The following is a 22,297-nucleotide window of genomic DNA, read 5'->3' as shown; positions in this document are numbered from 1 at the left end:
AATTTATGCAGTTATTCAGTGTCTGATAAGTTAATATTCAAGAGAAAATACTAATTTTTATTAAAATGTTCTATTATTTTATGTTAACGATTACTCATTTATTTTAACCCTTTGTATTCAGCATGTCTCTATCGAAATAAACCTGTTTCTATGAAAATTGGAGCCTTTGTTTTTTTGCGGCCCACATAAACTTAAACCTTGTTTATTTGCCCTGTGTTAGCCTTTGAGTTTGACATGCTTGAGTTAAGCTAACACCTTCATTATCCACATAATTACTATTTCTTTTCTGTGGCAAGAACATTTAAGACCCACTCTCTTAGCAACTTTTTAGTATATAATACAGTATCCTATATAATAAAAGGCTAATATGCTAAGTGTCTGGTCGTCCATTCAATCAAAGCATAATATACTAACGATATGCTAAGGCTACTCAACCGCTCACTATGACGTGCTCTGACCACCAGGGGGCAGACAGTCGACCGGTCGACCAGTTGCTATGACATGCACTGACCACCAGGGGGCAGATGCTCTGACCAGTAGATTAACTTGCTGCTGGGGTCCAGCCAATCGGGACTGAATGAGACAGGCCAGACACACCCTGGAGCCCTCCCATGGTTCCTCCCTGGCTGGCCAACCTCCCGCGTCCTTCCCTGGCCCCAGTTGTGCACTGGTGGGGGTCCCTTGGCCTGGTCTGTGTCCTCTCGCAATCCGGGACCCCTCAGGGGTGCACATTGACTATCAGGTAGTTCCATCTATATAATGAAACTCTAAGCGACCATTATGGTGGAATGACCAGTCACTATGATGTGTACTGACCACCAGAAGGCAGATGCTCAATGCAGGAGCTGCCCCCTCATGGTCAGTGTGCTCCCACAGGGGGAGTGCCGCTCAGCCAGAAGCCGGGCTCATGGCTGGCGAGCGCAGTGGCGGTGGCTGGAGCTTCTCCCACCTCCGCAGCAGTGCTAAGGAGCAGCGAGCTGAGCGGTAAGGAGCGAGCAGGTGGGCAGTAAGGAGTGAGGGGTCCTGGAATGCGAGAGGGATGTCCGACTGCCGGCTTAGGCCCGTTGGCAGATGGGCATCTCCTGAGGGGTCCCAGACTGCAAGAGTGTGCAGGCTAGTCTGAGGGACCCCCTTCCCCCCCTCCCCCCCCCCACACACAGTGCTCGAATTTCATGCATCGGGCCTCTTGTTAACTATAGTCAACATGTTGTACATTAGAACCCTAGAATTTATTCATCTTATTACTGGAAATTTGTACCCTTTAACCAACATCTCCCAATTTTTCCTACCTTCCAGTCCCTGGTAGCCACCATTTGACTCTCCTGTTTCGATGAGTTCAGCGTTTTTAGATTCCAGATATGAGTGAGATCATACATTATTGTTCTCTGACTTACTTCACTATGCTAAGTGAAATGTCCCCATGGTCCATTCATGTCACAAATGTCAGGATTTCCTTCTTTTTCATGGTGGAGTAATCCTCTGTTACTTGTGTGTACGTATGTATGTATCACATTTCCTTTGTCCATATGGCTGTGGATATCCAATGGAATAATATTTGTGTGTGTATGTTTGTGTCACATTTTCTTTATTCATCTATCAATGGTTGTTACCATATTAGACTATTGTGAATAATGCTGCAACAAATATGGGAGTGTAGATATCTCTTCAATGTCCTGATTTCATTTCCTTTGGATATATACCCGGAAGTAAGATTGCTGCATCATATGATAATTCTAGTTTTAATTTTTTGAGGAACTTCCATACCGTTTTCCATAGTGGCTGTATCAGTTTAGTCCTATCAACAGTGCACAAGGGTCACCTTTTCTCCACATCTGTGCCAATGCTTGTTAGAATTCCTGTACTTGAAAAGGTAAGATAGAACAAGTGTGAGATGATACCTCATTGTGGTTTTTATTTGAATTTTTATGATGATGAATGATGTTGAGTATCTTTCATGTACCATTTGTATGTCTTCTTTGGAAAAATTATTCAGATTTTCTGCTTATTTTTTAATTGGATTTTTTTGGCTATTGTATGAGTTCTTTATATATTTTGGATATTAACTCCTTATCAGATATATAATTTGCATATATATATATACATATATATATATATTTTAATCCTTGCTCAAGGATTGTTTAAAAAATTGATTTTAGAGAGAGGGAGACAACAATGTGAGAGAGAAACATTGGTCAGTTGCCTCCAGGATGCACCCCAACCAGGGATTGAACACGCAACCTAGGTGTGTGCTCTTATTGGGAATTGAACCCACAACTTTTTTGGTGCATGGGATGGCGCTCAACCAATTGAGCCACCTGGCTGGGCTGCAAATATTTTATTAGGTTGGTTGCCTTTTCAATTTGTTAATTATTTCTTTTGCTGTGCAGAAGCTATTTAGTTTGATGTAGTTCCTCTTACTGTATTTTGCTTTTGTTGCTTGTGCCTTTGGTGTCCTATCCATAAAAATCGTTGCCAAGGCAATTGTCAAGGAGTATTTTCCTTATGTTTTCTTCTAGGAGTTTTATGGATTCAGATCTTTAAGTATTGCATCCATTTCAAGTTAATTTTTCTGAGTAGTGAAAGATACGGATCCAATTTTATTCTTCTGCATGTGGCTGTCCAGTTTTCCCACCATCAGTTATTGAAGAGACTGTCTTTCCCCATTGAATATTCTTGGCTCCTTTGTCAAATATTAGTTGACTATATGTGAGGGTTTGTTCCTGGGCTCTTGATTTTTGGCTATGTCTGTTCCATTGGTCTGTATGTCTTATTTATTTACTTACTTAAATCTTTGTTGTTGAAAGTATTACAGATGTCCCCTTTTTTATTCCCCATTGCCCCCCTCCACCTGCTTCCCACCCTGCTCCAGGCCTTCACCACCTTATTGTCTGTGTCCATAGGTAATGCATATATGCATAGAAGATCTTCCGTTACTCTTCCTGCCCCCCAACTCCCTTTCCCTCTGAGATTTGTCAGTCTGTTCCATATTTCCATGCCTCTGATTCTAATTTACTCATCAGTTTATTTTGTTCATTAGATTTCTTGTTCATTTATTTTGATTTTTAGATTCAATTATTGATAGATATGTATTAATTGCCATTTTATTATTCATATTTATGATAATTTTTTTTCTTCTTCTTCCTCTTCTTAAAGAATACCCTTCAACATTTCATGTAATAGTGGTTTGGTGCTGATGAATTCCTTTAGCTTTTTCTTGTCTATGAAGCTCTTTATCTGACCTTAAATGATAGCTTTGCTAGGTAGAGTAATCTCGGTTGTACATCCTTGCTATTCATTACTTTGAGTATTTTTTTCTACTCCCTTCTGGCCTGCAGTGTTTCTGTTGAGAAATCAGCTGACAGTCATATGGGCGCTCCCTTGTAGGTAACTAACTGCTTTTGAGAATCTTTCTTTGTCTTTAATCCTTGACATTTTAATTATGATGTGTCTTGGTGTGGGTCTCTTTGATTTGTGAATATTGTACCAGCCTTGCATCCCTGGAATAAATCCTATTTGGTCCTGGTGTATAATCTTTTTAATATATTGCTGAATCTGATTTGCTAAAATTTTGTTGAGGATTTCAGCATCTGTGTTCATCAGGGATATTGGCCTGTAATTCTCCTTCTTTGTAGTGTCTTTATCTTGGTTTTGGAATTAGGATAATGCTGGCCTCATAAAAAGAGCTTGGAAGTGTTCCTTCCTCTTGGATTTTTTGGAGTAGTTTGAGGAGTACAGGTGTTAGTTCTTCTTTGAATGTTCGGTAACACTCTCCCATGAAGCCATCAGGACCAGAGCTTTTGTTTGCTGGGAGTTTTTTGATTACTGCTTCTTTCTTTCTTTCTTTCTTTTTTAAAATAGATTTTTATTGATTTCAGAGAGAGAGAGAGAGAGAGAGAGAGAGAGAGAGAGAGAGAGAGAGAAAGAGAAAGAAAGAGAAAGAAACATCAATGATGAGAGATGTTTGGCTGCCTCTTGCAGACCCCACACTGGGGATTGAGCCTGCAATCCAGGCATGTGCCCTGACCGTGAATTGAACCCTGACCTTCAGGTTCATAGGTCGACGCTCAACCACTGAGCCATGCCGGCCGGGTGATTACAGCTTCTATTTCATCAGTTGTTATTGGCCTATTCAGGTTTTCTGATTCTTCCTGATTCAGTTTTGGGAGATTCTATTTTTCTAGGAATTTGTCCATTTTGTCCATGTTATCCAGCTTGTTGGCATATGGCTGTTCATAGTATTTTTTTTTTTACAAGCCTTTGTATTTCTGTGGTGTCCATTGTTATTTGCTGCTTTTGTTTCTGATTTTAATCATTTGGGTCTTCTCTGTTTCTTGATGAGTCCTGCTAATGGTCCATCAATCCTGTTTATTTTTTCAAGGAACCAGCTCTTGGTTTCATTGATCTTTTGTACTGGTTTTTAAATCTCTATGTCATTTATTTCTGTTCTGATCTTTATTATTTCCTTCCTTCTACTTGCTCTGCGCTTTTCTTGTGTTCTCTTTCTAATACTTTAAGTTGTAGGGTTAAATAGTTTATTATTAATTTTTCTTATTTTTTTAGGTAGGCTTGTAGTGCTATGAACTTTCTTCTCAGGACTGCTTTTGCTGTGTTCCAGAGATTTGGGGTTGTTGTGTGTTCATTTTCATTTGTTTCAAGGATTTATTTTATTTCTTTCTTGATCTCATTGGTGACCCATTAATTGTTTAATAACATGCTATTTAGCCTCCAGGTGTTGGAATGTTTTTGAGTGTTTTTACTGTAGTTGATTTCTAATTTCATTCCATTGTGATCTGAGAAGATGCTTGATATGATTTCAGTCTTCTTGAACTTGTAGAGACTTGTTTTGTGTCCTAATATGTGGTCTTTGAAAATGACCCATGTACACTTGAGAAGAATGTATATTCCGCAGCTATGGAGTGAAATGTTCTATAAACAAATCGATGTCTCTCTCTCACATCAATGTTTTTCTCTCTCTCTCTCTGACTCTCCCCCTCCCTTCCAATCTTTCTAAAAATCAATGGAAAAATATCCTCAGGTGTGGATTAACAAAAAGAAAAGAGAAAAAGAAAAATTAAAAAGTAAAAGCCTGTCCCCTTCTGAGAGCACCAAAGCATTGATTATCATTGTCTCCAAATGGTTTCATTTAAGGTAGCTGGTTCATTTTAGGCAAGCTGCATACCATCACAGTCCCTCAGTTTTTTCATCTGTAAATGGGGTGGTAATGTAATAATACCTAGGCTTTAATGACACATTTTTATGAAGTGCTTAGAAAAAAGTTTCAGGTACCACAAGTTATGAGTAAGGGCCACTTTGTAGGTTGTTCTACAGATGAATGACCTGAAAATGTTAGCCACACTCCACGTCATTTTGCTGAGATACAACCATGCAATGAAGATTTTAAAAATAGACAGAAAATGAAGATTTAAAAAATAGACAGGGAAAACTTGGGTCTTTAGTTTGGATAGGTATCTTTGAGCTGCATCCTTCCCTGGTTCTGTGTGTCACTGCCATCTTTGTTATTGTCTTTTCAGCTGTGTGAACCCTAAGGCTCCATCTAGTTCTGCTGCTCTGACATTGATCCTTCTGGAATTTTCTGATTTCAGGATACCTCCTACCTGTTTATCACTGGCCCTGATGTGGTGAAGTCTGTCACCAATGAGGACGTTACCCAGGAGGAGCTTGGTGGTGCCAAGACCCACACCACCATGTCAGGTAGAGGCCTCGAGGCTCACCTTACTGTTTTTAAGGTCATTGCCAAAGAGAATGGTGACAGTCTTTTACAAATGTCGATTAATTGGCAGAATTTATTTGAGAAGACTGTGGTATGGTATATTGGCTACAGATATAATAATAAAGATGGATTTAGTAACAAATTCGTTAAAGTACTACAGATGCTTTGATATTTAAAATATTAAAGCTAACTGGAATGATGGTTATAAGAGATATGACTTACATATACACAGTTGAATCTTTAAAAAAAATGTCATATTTTACTATGACTTTTTTTTACTCCAAAGTTGGAGTATGTCTTAGCATAGATGGCATTTTACTAATCACTATTTGCCGGGGTCATTCTCAGCATCTAGAAGGGTTCAGGAATCTGGAAAAGGGGCTGTACGTAAATGAATGAAGAGGCTAGAGAAGAAATATGAATTTGGAGGGCATTTTGGAGGGCCAGACGAAAACTTAGTTCTAGTGACTAAGCTCCTCGAGTCTCCACAGCCAGGGCTTTTTATTCACACAATTTGCCCTCTAGCAAAGCAGATATACATAGCAAAGGTAGGGCCTGGTAAACAATAAAAAGATTATCAGGTTGGGGGAACTGCATTGGGCTGTTCCAGCAGCGGGTAATAACATGCAGATTTTCAGCCCTGCTGAAGGTGTCCATCAACCTTTTGATGGACCTCCTGCCTTTCTTATGCTAACGACTGTTCCTAGCCTCCAGCAACTATTGGCCAGGTACGGTTGTAATGTGATGATCATGGCCCACATATTCATTAACTTGGTCATGGCTACCTCTTTGAGGTTATTTGCAACATATGCGGAGTTCAAAATATATAGAGATTATTTGGTGCATTGAAACAAAAAGTTATCGTTTATACCAGCGGTCGGTCGCCAACTGGTGGTCTGTGAGGTCCGAAAAGTTGGCGACTGCTGGTTTATACTGAGAGGCATGGAATTGGGAGCAGGGCACAAATCTGATATTAGTGAAGGCATTTGTTGTTAGAGTAATGGTTGGAATTCCACATTTTCTTGGAAAAATACACCAAGTTGTAAAAGGATTGCCTACCACAGTAACTAAAGACAGGAATAATTTCCTCTTTGAAAGATTTCAAAGCAATGCGAGGCTGGTATGACTAATTTTTGCACTGCATTGTACTGTAGTTAACTCAATGGGTCATGATTTAACTGTTGGTTTTTTGTTTGTTTGTTTGTTTGTTTTTTCTCTAGTTTTTTTTTTTAATTTTTTTAAATTTATTTTTTATTTTTATTTTTTGGTTTAAATGTTTTCTTTCTTAGTGTACATATCATATAGGCATGTCTTAATTTCAGTAAAGTCTTAGATTTTTTATTTAAAATAATTTTTCATTTTTCAGTTACTGTTGAAATACAATGTTATATTAGTTTCTGGTATACAGTCCAGAGATTGGACACTACATAACTTATGAAGTGATCATCCCAATAAATCTAGACACCATACATAGTTGTTAGAATATTATTGACTACTAGCGGTCCGGTGCATGAAATTTGTGCACCGGTAGGGTCCCTAGGCCTGGCCGGCAATCAGGGCCGATTGGTGCCTTCCTTCCGGCTGCCGGCCAGGGCATCCTTTCCCTGGCTGCCAGCTGCTGGCCAGGGTCTTGCTTTGTTCTGCACCGCCCCTTGTTGGTCAGCGCATTTCATAGTGAACGATCGAACTCTCCATCTCCCAGTCGAACTCCCGAGAAGACACTTTGCATATTGGCTTTTATATATATAGATAGAAGATATTCCCTATGCTGTACTTTACATCCTGTGACTATTCTGTAACTACCAATTTGTACTTCTTTTTTTTTTCAATTTGTACTTCTTAATTCCTTCATCTTTTTCATCCATCTCCCAACCTCGCTCCCATCTGGCAACCATCAAAATATTCTTTGAATCTGTTCTGCTTATTTGTTTATTTATTTATTTTTTTAGTTTCAATTATTGATAAATATGTATTTATTACCCTTTTATTTATTTATTTTTTTGGTAATCCTCACTCAAGGGTATTTTTCCATTGACTTTTATTTTTAATATATTTTTTATTGATTTCAGAGAGGAATGGAGAGGGAGAGAGAGATAGTAACATCAATGATGAGAGAATCATTGATCGGCTGCCTCTTGCACACCCCCTACTGGGGATTGATCCTGAAACCTGGGCATGTGCCCTTGACCGGAATTGAACCTGGGACCTTTCAGTCTGCAGGCCAACTCTCTATCCACTGAGCCAAACCAACTAGGATTCCATTAATTTTTAGAGGGAGTACAAGGGAATGGGAGAGACAGAGAGAGAGAAATATCGAAGTGAGAGAAACATCAATTGGTTGCCTCCCGCATGCACCTGACCAGGGCCAGGAATGAATCTGCCACCAAGATACATGCGCTTGACCACTATCGAACCCAGAACCCTTTAGTCTTCAGGCGGACAGACACTTTAATCACTGAGCCAAATCTGCCAGGGCTGTCCCTCTGGATTTTTATCTGCCACACCTGGGTGCGGGACCAGCTAGTTTGCGTCTCCACTCCTCCCAGTCTTGATGTGGCTTCTTTATATCCTTAGTTGTAAAACTTTATTCAGTTAAACTCCAAGTAGTTCTGAATGATGGTTTTTCTGTGGTCTAGTTGTAATTTTGATGTAGTTATGGGAGGATGCAAGTACTGTATTTACCTATACCACCATCTTGACCAGTAGCCTCGTGAAGTCTTGATTCATTTTTTTCCTTGTCCGTCAGATCCAGTACACACCTAGAATCCACCACAGCTTGTCATCACTCTTCTGTCTCAGGGCTTACTTGACAGCAGTTTTTATTTCTTACTGGGATATAAAATAATGTTTAGTCTTGATTACATCTTAGATTTGATGAAATATCTATTTTTTATTTCAACAAATATTACATGTTTGTGGTGGATATAGACTTCTGATAACAGCTTTATTGAGATACTAGGGGCCCAGTGCATGAACTCGTGCACCATGAAAGGACTATGGGCTGCGAGGCTGCGGTGGGCACAGGGGCGGGTCTCGGCACATCCTCTGCACCCCCGCTGAGGCCCCTCCCACTGTGGCCCCTGGTCCCCGCTGCCAGCAGCCCTGCTCCCACCACCACTGCTCCCATGTGCTGATGGCGCTGGCCCCGCTTGCACCTGTTGACAGTGCGGAGCGACTGGGGCTGGCGCCAGCAGCGGGTGCAAGCGGGGCCGGTGCTGTCAGCAGTTGCGGGTGGCGGCTGCTGCCCCGATTGCCCCTCAGGAGCAGGGAGAGGTGGAGAAGCTCTGAGGGGCGATCGGGGCTGGCAGCTGCTGCTCTCATCTGCTGAGGGCGCCGAGCGATTGGGGCCGGTGCTGGGCGCCGGCAACAGGTGTGAGCGGCAGCTCTGGCACTGGCAGCGGGTGTAGGTGGAGCTGGCGCTGGCAGCAGGTGCGAGCACTGGGTGGGACCACGGTGCGTGGGAGCAAAGAATTTTCGGTAACCACCACAGGCTTGCCCCAATGACAGCAGCCAGTGCCCCGCCTTGGTTTGGTGCCCCGCTTACCTGCTCCACCATCCCGTTGCCGCCTGCCCACCGTGTTCTGAGCTCTGCCACCTGCTACCAATGCCCACCATGTTCCACGTGCCCCCTCTGGTGGTCAGTGCACGTCATAGTGACCAGTTGTTTGGTTGTTCAGTTGTTACGCCGTTCGGTCTATTTGCATATTAGGGTTTTATATATTAGTTAATTCACATACCATACATGTGAAATACACATTTCAAGTATGCAAGTCAGTGGTTTTAATATATTCACAGGTTGTTCAAGTATCACCAGTCCATTTTAGAACATTTTCATCACCCTAGAAAGAAACCCCCTACCTGTTAGTATTTGCTCTCCATTTCCTTCAAAATACTCTGGCTCTAAGCAGTCACTAATCTACTTTCTCTTTCCATGGATTTATCTATTTTAATATGTATGGACATAAATGAAATCATATAATATGTAGTGTTTTCAAACAGATTTGTTTTACTGAGCACAATAATATTTACTTACCATATTGTAGCATGAATCAGTACTTCATTCCTGTTTTACTAGATAATATTTCTTTTTTAAAAAAATATGTTTTTATTGATTTCAGAGAGGAAGGGAGAAGGAGAGAGAGTTAGAAACATCAATGATGTGAGAAACTTATTGATCGCTGCCTCCTGCATGCGACACACTGGGGATTCAGTCTGCAACCCAGGCATGTGTCCTTGACCAGAATCTAACCAGGGACCCTTCAGTCCATAGGCTGACACTCTATCCACCTAGCCAAACCGGCTAGGGCTAGATTATATTTCAATATATGGCTGTACCACATTTTGTTTATCCATTGATCAATTAAACTTTTTGGCTCTCATGAATTGTTTTCACTTTGGCTGTCATGAATATGCTGCTATAAACATCCATGTACAAGTTTTTGTTTCTCTTGGGTATATACCTAGGAGTGGAATTGCTGGGTCAAGTGGTAACTGTTTAACTTTTTGAGGAACTGCCATGCTGTCCTCCAAAGTGGCTGTGCAAATTTATAAATCTTGAATGAAAGAATTCTGTCTGTGGAACATACTTTTTATTCATCAACAAACAGAGTGGGGCAAAAGTAGGTTTACAGTTGTGAGTACATGAAACAGTTTATTCTCGTGCTATTTATTTATTAATTATTATTAATTGTATTATTTTCCATAGGCACAACTGTAAACCTACTTTTGCCCCACCTTGTATTCATTTAATGCCTATTTCAAGCATTGTCTTATGTCCCAGAATACATTTGTGAAAGACACAAAAAGATCTCTGCCTATATGGGTCTTATATTCTAGCAGAGAAGATAGACTGTAAACCTTAAGCTTAATAAATAAGTAATATGTGCTGAGGAAAAAGTAGAGCAGAGTAAAGGGGGTTGGGATTGTTGCAGTTTTAAATAGGGTGGTAAGGGCTGGCCGCATTGTGAAGAGAACAGTTGAGCAGATTTGAAGGAGTTACCTGCATGGCTGTCGAGGGGGGGAGCATTGCAGGCAGAGGGAACAGCCTATGCAGAGGCCCTGTGGAAGGAGAGTGGCTGGCATGCATAGTGAAGGGCACGGGGGAGTAGGGAGAGGCCTGGATTAGAGACATGACATGATCTGACTTAAAAGCTAACCTTACTTGTTGTGTAGAGAAGAGACTATAGGGCAACAGTGGAAGCAGGGAGTCTGGTGCGGTGAGTCTGAGAGAGCTTCTGGTCCTCCTTTCTCTCTCATGTCTTTGGCCTCATTTGGCTGGTCTACGATTTCTGTGTGTTCCTGAAGTGATGGTTTAATCCTCACTGGGGCCAGGTGGTTCCCTCCTTTCCTCCTTCCACCATTGCTGAGAACCATGACATTATGTGCCAGCCATTATTCATTTACTTTTTTATTTCCCAGCTTAGTTGAGAGGTAATTGACATATAATTAAACATCATTCTCGATGCAGGACTACAGGGGTAAGTAAGACAGGCCTGGTCTCTACCCAGTTGGAGCTGATATTCTAGGAGAGATGCCAGGCAGGACACAGGGAAGGAAATGGACAGGTGCGGCAGGGAAAAGTGTGAAGAGAACTCCCACATGGTACAGGGATGGAAAGTGAGGGGTGTTGGGGAAGGGTGTGTTCCAGGGAGGTGTCAGGGAAAGCCTGTCTGAGTAGGTGACAGCAAAGATCTGAAGTAAGAAAGGGGTGCCCTTGACAGAGGTACCGAGCAGAGGGAACAGGCTGCTTGAACTGAAGGTCAGCCGGAAGGTATGTGGAAACCCATCCTTGGTGGAGGGTGAGGAGGGCAGAGCGATCAGCAGTCTGCTTCAGACATGCCCTAGAAGGGGCAGGTGGGCATGAAGCAGCATTTTGGGGCTGACAGGCTGCCTGGCCCATTGTATTCTTCCTGTTTTCTCAGGTGTTGCTCACAGAGCTTTTGAAAATGATGTGGACGCCTTGTGTAATCTCCGGGAGTTCTTCAACTACCTGCCCCTCAGCAGCCAGGACCCAGCTCCCATCCGAGAGTGCCATGATCCCAGGTGAGTTGCAGGCTGGAGCACCTTCTCTCATTTTGCAGCTTGGCTTGCTTGTGTCTGGCCACTCTGCCCTAGCTGGACCTGCAGCATCTCTCCCAGTGGGTAGACTGGGTTAGATTGTGGGGTGTAGTGGTGTGTTTCCCAGGTGTGGGCAGTGGTGAGACATCTGTGTACAGGAGCAAAGAAAGGTTTTACTCTGTTTTACCTTTTTCCTCTGTGTAATATCTGATAGGTAGTTTGGGAATAAAGAGTGGCCAAAAAATTTGATTTCTTAGAGTCTTGTTTTGTCCAGAATTAGAGATGGAAGTTTTTGGGTGTGTGTCTTTTTTTTTTTTTTTTTAATATATTTTATTGATTTTTTTACAGAGAGGAAGGGAGAGAGAGAGTTAGAAACATCGATGAGAGAGAAACATCGATCAGCTGCCTCCTGCACACTCCCACTGGGGATGTGCCCGCAACCCAGATACATGCCCTTGACCGGAATCGAACCTGGGACCCGCAAGCCGACGCTCTATCCACTGAGCCAAACCGGTTTCGGCATTGGGTGTGTGTCTTGATATGAAATAATGGTGAAGTGGTACAGATAGCATGCCTTTTAGGAAATGTTCTTACACACACCTGCTTGTGGCCAGAGGCTGGGGTAGTCCTGGGGAAGGGTGTGTTGCTGGCCATCTAGAGAAGACCTTCTTTCCTGCTTGCTGTTGGGGCTACTGCCTGATGTGTGTCGGGGGGGCGGGGAGGCGGGTACCACAGAGTAAATCAGAGATTTAGGACATCATTTGGAGGTGTTATGGCCCAGGGGCTCAGAAATGCCTAAATACAGGGAGCCTGTTTTGGCCCAACCATACCCCCTCTTCATAGGATCTTAGGGAAGCCATATGCATATGTGTAAATGGTAGCATTTCATTGTCTGGTGGGGCTATACCCAATGCCCCAGTGCAGAGCTCTCTGGGAAGTTGGGCTGGATTGGGCATGTGGTTTGATCAAAGCAAATTTCATGCCATGGGTATATCGTGGGGTCAGAACAACCTCAGCCTGCCCACATGGGACAGGAAGGGCTGAGAGCTTGATGGAGAGGGGTATGTTGCTGAGTCCTCTTGTGGCCTGGGAGTGGGCCCGTGCGGGGCTCCTGCTCAGTCACATAGAGGCAGGAGGAAGCTGAGAGCCAGGAGCCTGTGTGACTGATCAGTCCTTGTCACACCAGGGGCCAGCTGCTTTGCTTTTTAGAGGAGCTCCAGCAGATTTGCCTTCCAGCAGGGAACGTAAACCCAAGTAATTTCAGCAGAACTCTGACTGCATTTACACGTCCTTGTTCTTTTCTTTATGATGCCTCGGAAAGTTAAACTGGGTCCTGTGTTTGCTACAGTCCTTTAGTGCCCTACACAGAACCTAGGACGCAGGAGTTATTCAGAGAGCATAAATGAAGGAATCACCTTCAGGGGAGTAAGCCCATTTTTTTCTTCTAAATGAAAACAGATCTTTTGGATTAATACCAAGCTTAGGTCCAGTTTAATGTGGTGGCAACAAAGGAATACATCTTTGGGGACTGCTTTGAAAGCCCAGTAAGGATGAATCAGCCCAGCCCTCATTTCCTCTCATAGAAGATAACTGGTTTTTCTGGTGTTGATTATATCATCTTCTTTTTCTATCCAAAGTGACCGTCTGGTTCCTGAGCTCGATACCATTGTCCCTTTGGAATCTACCAAAGCCTACAACATGGTGGACATCATACACTCTGTAAGTGCCGCATCTGCCTGTCTTGCCTATGCTAACTCAGCCACGTCCATGGTCATGTGCTTTAACCTAGTGAGGAGGCGCTGGACCCACAGGCCTTAACACCTGGCAATACAGGCAGAGCATGGGGTGGACCAAGACCAGGGACCACTGAGTAGAGTGTTTTGGGAAGAGTTAGTGGTTGTAGGCACTCCACCCGCTTGGATGGACTTGAGGGCTGGAGGGAGAAGGAGCCAATTGGTCCAACAGAGCTCAGGAGTTTTTGATGGCACTCTCAGGTGCATAGAGAAGGGGCCATGGCCCTAGAGTCTGGAGTTGAGGCCAGGTGACTGTTAGGTGCCTTTGTTTGGAGCCTTATGCTTAGAGGGCATTTTGCCTTTCTAGAGAAAGGAAAGTACATAGGGTATCCTCTGACAATGTTGAGGTGTGTGTGCGCGCGTGCGCATGTGTGTGTCTGTGTAGATAGGTACATAGGTCAGCCACTCTGGGAGATAGGAGTCATTTGTACCTTTTTGTTGGTATAGCAGATCCCTGGATTGCTAAGAAGAAAGGACAGTATCAGGGCATCTGTTGATGTCCATTGTCTTCTTCAGATTCTCATATGCACACTGTGTTCTCAGCAGTCCTTGCTTACCCGAAGCAATAACTCTATAGGCACAGCCTCTCCCAGAGCCCTGGCTCCCCCAGTGACCTATTACTTCTCCTCCTGTGCTCTGGGGAGCCAGCGTGAGCCAGTAACCACGGGCAGACTCTGCCTCTCCTCATTGCTAGGTTATAGCCTATTGAGCACCAGGAGAGCTGTGAAGACCTTTCTACCAACCTGCCCTGCTCTGACCTCAGCCTTCAGCACTGTCTACGTCAGCCGTGGGCAAGCTACGGCCCGCGGGCTGGATCCGCCCGTTTGAAATGAATAAAACTATTGAAAAAAAAGACCGTACCCTTTTATGTAATGATGTTTACTTTGAATTTATGTTAGTTCACACAAACACTCCATCCATGCTTTTGTTCCGGCCCTCCGGTCCAGTTTAAGAACCCATTGTGGCCCTCGAGTCAAAAAGTTTGCCCACCCCTGGTCTACATCCTCACAGTTGTGCCTGTCCCTCTCCCACTACCTCTGCTCCTTGACTCTCCAGCCCTCAATCTTCTTATTCCTCTGGAGTCCTCAACCCCTCCTGCTTCTGCTTTCTTGTCCCAGCTTGGACTCTACCAGATACTAATGGCCGGGCACTGTCCTGGTGCTGGCTCTGTCTGACACCGTGATGGACAAAATCCCTGCCTCAAGGACCTCACGTTTACTAGGAAGTGTGAGAGAGAAAACAAAAGCATACATGGCAAGGGTCGTTTTAGGTCCAAAAAATACTGTGAAGAAGGTAAAATCGGGTCTCAGTCATGAGCCCCGATTCTCCTTTTAACCCGTAGAGCCCTGTCCCTGGTTCAAGGCTTCAGTCATCTTTCCAGGTGCTGCCTGCGGGGCTGGAGGGTGCTGGAGGAAAGCCCAGAGCCCTGCTCCAGCCTGAGCTGGGTCCTCAGTGTGCCTCTCTGGTCGGAGTATGCGCTGTGGGCCTCCCCTCAGCATCTGTTCTTCACTTTTCCTAAGGCCTGATCCAACCCCTAACTTCTTTCTCCACTTCCCACTCTGATCAGATGATATGGGCATTTCCTTTATGGAGAAAATTGAAAGCATCACATTTATCACTCCCCACAAGTGACCATTTCTTCAGCCTCATCAATAAGGTGTCTCCACTTGGGTTCCTAAGCAAGATGTCTCTACCTAGGCTCCTGACTCCATCCTTCCCCAGCCAAAGTCTTGCTTTCTTGACGGTTTCTTTTTTTTTTTTTAAACCTCTAACTTTTGCTGTAGCCAGTTTGGCTCAGTGAAGAGAGTGTTGGCCTGTGGACTGAAGGGTCCCAGGTTCGATTCTGGTCAAGGGCACATGCCTGGGTTTCGGGCTCGATCCCCAGAGGGGGGTGTGCAGGAGGCAGCCGATCAGTGATTCTCATCATTGAGGTTTCTATCTCTCCCTCTCCCTCCTCTCTGAAATCAATAAAAATATATTTAACAGACAAACAAACAATAAAATCTTTACCTTTTTCTCCCTCTCGTAACTTCTTTCTCTTAGGAATAAATGTGTATGAACATGTATAGCTTTCTCATCTACTTAAAAAACACACAAAAAGCCCTAACCGGTTTGGCTCAGCGGATAGAGCGTCGGCCTGCAGACTCAAGGCTCCCGGGTTCGATTCCGGTCAAGGGCATGTACTTTGGTTGCGGGCACATCCCCAGTGGGGAGTGTGCAGGAGGCAGCTGATCGGTGTTTCTCTCTCATCAATGTTTCTAACTATCTCTATCCCTTCCTCTCTGTAAAAAAATCAATAAAATATATTAAAAAACACACACACAAAAAAACATGCCAAATTCAAATAAAGCCTTTTAAAAAGGCCTTCCTGGTTGTCCCATGAATCAAAAGGTCACTGGTTTGATTCCTGGTCAGGGCACATGACTAGGTTGTGGGCTCAATTCCCAGTAGGGGCTGTGCAGGAGGCAGTTGATCAGTGTTTCTCACAGAGATGTTTCACTTTCTCTCTCAAGTCAATAAAAACATTACAAAAATAAAAATAAACAGGCTGTACTAGTGTATCCTCCCCTAGCAGTGTGCACAGGGGTTTTCCCATCCAGCAGGGAGAAGGTGCCCCTCTGTCTGTTTTGCTTCCTTGGAGAGCCTGTGGTGGGGTGGCGGCTAACCAGCTCGTAATTCTGTAATGTCATTAGTTGTATCTTGTTCTTTATCGTTTTGAGCTCAGGAGTTAATTTATCCCTGCAGGTTGTTGATGAGCGAGAATTTTTTGAGATCATGCCCAATTATGCCAAGAACATCGTTGTTGGTTTTGCAAGAATGAACGGGAGGACCGTTGGAATTGTTGGCAACCAGCCTAACGTGGCATCAGGTAGGAAGGGGACGCTCTCATAGACCTCAGGTGGTGGTGAGGGGGTCAGGGCTGCCTGGCCTTCGGTGTCTACCTTCTGCTTTTTCCTCGGACATGGCCTTCCAAGCCAAAGAAAAGACTCAAATAGATGTTGTTATGAAAGCTGTTTTCTCTTTTAATGTTTATTTCTCAAATGCTTCTTTTATCCTTTCCTATTTTTTAAGGCCTTATTGATAACTTCCCTCCTGAACTTGTAAGGTCTTAACTTTTTCAGAGGTCTACTTTTTGTTCCCTTCAGTTAGATTTATGACTCATCCGTGAAACTGAGTTCCATGAGGGCAAGGGTGTTGGTGTCTTATTCAGTTTAACCTCCAGTGCCTCCAGTGGTTCCAGATACAGAGTATGTGACAAGTTAAATCTTGCTGTGTCTGTGCCCTACAGCTTTCTGGTAATATGGCCAGACCCGAGTCACAGCCAGGTGTCAGGGACTCTTCCATGGTTGTGCTCTGGGTCGGGTTGGGAGTGTGGAGTGGGGACCTTAGATACTGTTTTCCTGTCATGTATGGGACCCTGACATGGAATGTGTATTTTATTTCTGGAGGAAACTTTTCTTGCTTTCTAATGTGCTTCTAGGTATGGGAGGGCAGCAGGGCTTTCTCTGCAGGGCTCAGCAAGTCCCAAGTCAGGATATACAGAGAGAAGGAGGAACTGATGGCTCCTAAAGGGACATGGCCCAGAGTGAACATGCAGCCAGCTGTCTATACAGAGGCTGGCCAGCCTGTCCCACTTAGCCAGTGACAAAACTTATGAAGAAGCAGGAATACCAGTGATAGCTTCAGGAATCTGCCTTGGACTTTGTTTTTGCTGGATTTATCCATCTAAAAACACATAACTTTGAACTTCGGGGGCGGCGGTGGAGCCGGCGAGGACAACGAGGACCGCAGGAGCGAGCCCTCGGCTTGTCGCTCGCCATGCCGACTGGGGAGGAGCTCTACCGCAACTATGGCCTCCTAGCCGGTGCCACGAGCCAGTGGGCAGCATAAAGATGCCTATCAAGTGATATCAGATGGTGTGAAAGGTGGTACCAAGGAAAAAAGGTTAGCAGCTCAGTTTATTCCAAAATTCTTTAAGCATTTTCCAGAATTGGCTGATTCTGCTATCAATGCACAGTTAGACCTCTGTGAGGATGAAGGTGTACAATTCAACGGCAAGTAATTAAAGAGCTTCCTCAATTTGCCACTTGAGAAAATCTTCCCCGAGTAGCAGATATTCTAACCCAACTTTTGCAGACCTATGACTCTGCAGAATTTAGCTTAGTGAACAATGCCCTATTAAGTATATTTAAGATGGATGCAAAAGGGACTTTAGGTGGCTTATTCAGCCAAATCCTTCAAGGAGAAGACATTTTAGAGAACGAGCAATCAAATTCCTTTCTACAAAACTTAAGACTTTACCAGATGAGGTCTTAACAAAGGAAGTAGAGGAACTTATACTAACTGAACCCAAAAAGGTCCTAGAAGATGTGACTGGTGAAGAATTTGTCCTGTTCATGAAGAAACTGTCTGGGTTAAAGAGCTTACAGACAGTGAGTGGAAGACAGCCACTTGTAGAGTCGGTGGCTGAACGGGCTGACCTAGAACAAACCTTCAACCCGTCAGATCCCGACTGTGTGGACAGGCTCCTACAGTGCACTTGGCAGGCAGTACCCCTCTTCTCGAGAAATGTGCACCCCACAAGGTTTGTGACTGACTTCTGTGAGCAGGTTCTACCTGACCTCAGCTCCTTCACTACTCCACTGGGGGGCCTTGATAGACAGTTGGAGGTATTGAAACTGTTGGCGGAAATGAGTTCATTTTGTGGTGACATGGAAAAGCTAGAAACAAATTTAAGGAAACTGTTGGATAAGCTATTGGAGCACATGCCTCTCCCTCCAGAAGAAGCAGAAAATGGGGAGAATGCTGGTAATGAAGAACCTAAGCTGCAATTCACTTATGTGGAATGTTTGTTGTACAGCTTCCACCAGTTGGGTCGAAAACTTCCAGATTTCTTAACAGCCAAACTGAATGCAGAAAAGCTCAAAGATTTTAAAATTAGGCTGCAGTACTTTGCATGGGGCCTGCAGGTTTATATCAGACAACTTCGCTTGGCTCTCCAGGGTAAAACAGGCGAGGCCTTAACAACAGACGAGAACAAGATTAGAGTGGTTGCATTGAAAATAACAAATAACATCAATGTTTTAATCAAGGATCTCTTCCACATTCCTCCCTCTTATAAGAGCACAGTAACATTATCCTGGAAACCTGTACAGAAGGTTGAAATAGGGCAAAAGAGAGCCGCTGAAGATACAACTTCTGGTTCACCACCTAAGAAATCTCCAGCAGGACCAAAAAGAGATGCAAGGCAGATTTATAATCCTCCTAGTGGGAAATACAGCAGCAATTTGGGCGACTTTAATTATGAGAGGAGCCTTCAGGGGAAGTAGAGGTGGCCGAGGTTGGGGAGCACGAGGAAATCGTAGTCGGGGAAGACTCTACTGAATAAGACATCACATTCTTCAGCATCGTCATGAGCTTAATATACTTAAATATACTCATTGGATTGCCGGGGTTGTCCCTTAAAAGGACCGCTGCCTTCAGCTAAAAACTTATTGTTCTTTATACCTTTGTATGTATGATCTACTTTTGTAACAGACCATGGTTGTGTCTAAGGTAAAACCACAGCAATATTTTTGGATGCTTTGTGCGCAATCTTGTTTTTGCAATATCATCATTATTCAGACTTCATATTGTGAATTTTTTAAACATCTTAATAATTTGTTGAGAGCTATTCAAATCTAAAATATAATGGAATTCTATTTCTGATAACTGGTAAAGATAATCAGTTTTGAAAGCTTACTGGTTTTCTTCTCCCCTCTGTCCTTTTCCCCCAATATATAGAAAAGAGTAATGGTCAATTTTAACATTTGGTTTTCATTGTTTTTTTTTAAAATAAAGCTGCTAGGCAATGGTTCAGCATTCCTACCTAGTGTACTAAGAGCAAACTACTTAAATGTAGAAGTATTACATTTTTAGGAGAATGTAAGCTGCTTTGCACTGCTTACTTAACTCTTCTCCATATGTTGGGATAAGCTTTTGAATATGGGATCTTACTATTTGAATAGAAATGTGTATGTATAATGTACGTACATACATACATAAGATATGTGTGTGTGTGTGTGTGTATATGTATACAGACTACACAACATAAATCATTTTTTAAAATTCCAGGAACAGGTAATCTTTGACATGGTGATTACCCTTTTGAGGCTGAATCCATTATTAACTTGTTATCTAGGTTTTCTTCCCAGTACTGAGGGATTTTGAGTCCACTGCACTTACATGATTATTGTTATTTAAAACTGAAAATAAACAAAGGCTGCGTTTTCAAAGATGAGTTTGGCGATCCCTTTTGGAGAAATACAGGCAAAATACTGAATCTGATGTACATATAGGTTTCTAAAGGATGACATAGAATAATTTAGAATTTGGGAATTGAATAACCAGGGCAATCCAGGAAAAGTGACTTGATAACATGTTCTACCAATAATAAGGGATTGTCTCTGTTTGCTTTTGCCACTTTGAAGATTTTAACTTCTCAGGTTATCAAAATTATTGTATAAGTTAGCCAATAGAATACTTAGGTTAAAAAACAGATGGGGGAGTTTGTGGAGTGTTTAATGTCATGGGCATTTTTAGTAGCATAGGTCCTTTGCTCTGCATTTGAATGTTTCATATCTTTTTGTTTCATAGTTAATATTCCCTCCTCAAGTTTGCTACTCTAATCCAATGTCTGAGTAACATTTTCTAGTAGTTTGGCATATTTTTTGAGGAATAGTTAGTAATTCCAACGGTAGTGTCTTCATTACTATTAACCCTTACATTGGGGAAAAAACAAAACCCCTTTGTTAGAATTACTGCACATGTTTATGGGATAAATATTTTTTGAAGACTAGAATTATACAAGTGAGCATAAGAAATTGTTCAGCTTGATTATGGAATGGTGGCAATAATCTAAACATTCCGAAAGACAATGAGCTGAACCTGAGCTCCCTTGGCATCTGAACAGACTTAGGAATATGGAATTGCTATTTGAAAACTGTGATCAGGCGGCCGAAAGCCAATTCAAGTACAGTGGGGCCTTGACTTACGAGTTTAATTCATTCTGTGACGGAGCTCGTAACTCAAATTACTCGTATGTCAAATCATTAAAGTGAACGAGTGAGACACGTGATGCTGGGCTGATGTTGTGGCGTTCACTGTGACGTTCGCTGCGCCAACTAGCGGTGGGGTATCTGAAGCTGGCTTGTAACCCGAATTTAGCTCGCAACTCAAAGCAAAAAATCGGCCCAGAGACGGCTCGTATCTCAAAAAACTCGTTAGTCGGGACACTCGTAAGTCAAGGCCCCACTGTATAGGAACTGTATTAGGACTACAGTTATATAAATTTGAACATTAGGGGTAACTTTTCCTCTTTTTCTTTTTTAAAGAATATTTGTAAACTCAAAGCTGAGCAGAATTGACTCTAAGTTTGATACTGAGTTGACTGTGTTTCTTCCTTTGCCATCTCATTGTTCCCCTTCCCCTTCCTGAGGCAATCATGCACAACTTAGGTTACTTTTGCTTCGAAAATTTGAATGAAAAACTTCATGTCATGATTGTTTTTCTTTTGCAAGACATCTGTTTATCACATTGTTCAAAAGTAAATGTTTCCTTATGCTTTTGAAATAAATTTCCTTTTGTAATTAAAAGTAAAAATAAAAAAACAAAACAAAAACACAATACATAACTTTTCTGCCTTACAATAGCACATAGTCTGTTTTTGCTTTTGTTTTGAGGTTTGAGGTTTATTTGCTTGTTGTCTACTCTACACCTGGACAGTGCCCTTTAGCTTTGCTAAGGCAAACAGAAGGTCAAGTATCAGAACTCCCTGCCATTTGTGTGTGTGGTTGGGAGGCCCAGGCCAACACCTCATTCATTCTCAGTGGCCTTAACTCTGTGGGTCTGCTCCTCTTCCTCCTCATCTGTCCATTCTCTGTCTCCCGTGGAACCCTTACCAACTGTTGACTCTGAGAAGAAACCTCTCTATAAAATTTTTGCCATTTTTATTTTGACATCTTGACCTGAAGTCCCCCATTTTTAAATTGGTGTTTGTTTTCTTATTCCTGTGTTTTAAATAGTTCTTTGTATATGTTAGATAGCAGTCCTCAACCAGATGCGTATTTTGCAAATATTTTCTCTGGTCTGAGGTTGTCTTCTTATTCTTTAGACAGTGTTCTTTGCTGAGCAGAAGGTTTTAATTTAATCAAGCCCAGCTTACCAATTATTTCTTTCATGGATCATTCTTTTGATCATATATCTCAAAATTTACCCGTATACCTAAGGTCTTCTAGGTTTTCTTCTATGTTATCTTCCAGGAGTTTTATAGTTTTGTGTTTTACATTTAGGTCTGTGGATCCATTTTGAATTGATTTTTGTAAAAAGCAGAATCTGTATCTAGATCAGTTTCTTTTGCTGTGGGTGTCCAGTTCCAGCACCATTTGTTGAAGAGATTATTTTTATGCCATTGTGTTGCCTGTGCTCCTTTTCACCATCAGTTGATTATATTTATGTGGGTCTATTTCTGGGCTCTCTGTTTTGTTCCATTGATCTGTTTGTCTATTCTTTCACTATTACCACTCTCATCTTGATTATTGTAGCTTTATAGTAAGTCGTACAGTTGGGTAGTGTCAGTCCTCCAACTTTGTTCTTCTTCAACATTGTGTTGGTTGAACTGGGTACTTTTGCTTCTCCATATAAAGTTCAGAATCAGTTTGTATATATTCACAAAATA

General features: G+C 42.6%; 1 protein-coding gene and 1 pseudogene across 1 annotated transcript in view; both read left to right on the top strand.

Annotated features, from left to right (window-relative positions):
• PCCB (propionyl-CoA carboxylase subunit beta) overlaps positions 1–22,297 on the top strand; it is a 55,845-nt gene that overhangs the window by 27,187 nt on the left and 6,361 nt on the right. The window contains exons 7-10 of the mRNA XM_036332501.1: positions 5,604–5,712; positions 11,653–11,773; positions 13,426–13,507; positions 16,327–16,450. Of these exons, the coding sequence (XP_036188394.1) occupies positions 5,604–5,712; positions 11,653–11,773; positions 13,426–13,507; positions 16,327–16,450 (436 nt within the window). The remainder of the gene's footprint in view (positions 1–5,603; positions 5,713–11,652; positions 11,774–13,425; positions 13,508–16,326; positions 16,451–22,297) is intronic.
• Positions 16,498–20,691, top strand: LOC118668145 (annotated as a pseudogene).

The sequence above is a fragment of the Myotis myotis genome, unplaced genomic scaffold (genome assembly GCF_014108235.1).
Source record: "Myotis myotis isolate mMyoMyo1 unplaced genomic scaffold, mMyoMyo1.p scaffold_m19_p_13, whole genome shotgun sequence".
Lineage (NCBI taxonomy): Eukaryota > Metazoa > Chordata > Mammalia > Chiroptera > Vespertilionidae > Myotis > Myotis myotis.
Note: the sequence above shows the minus strand (reverse complement) of the source record. Positions and strands in the feature narration are given on the sequence as shown.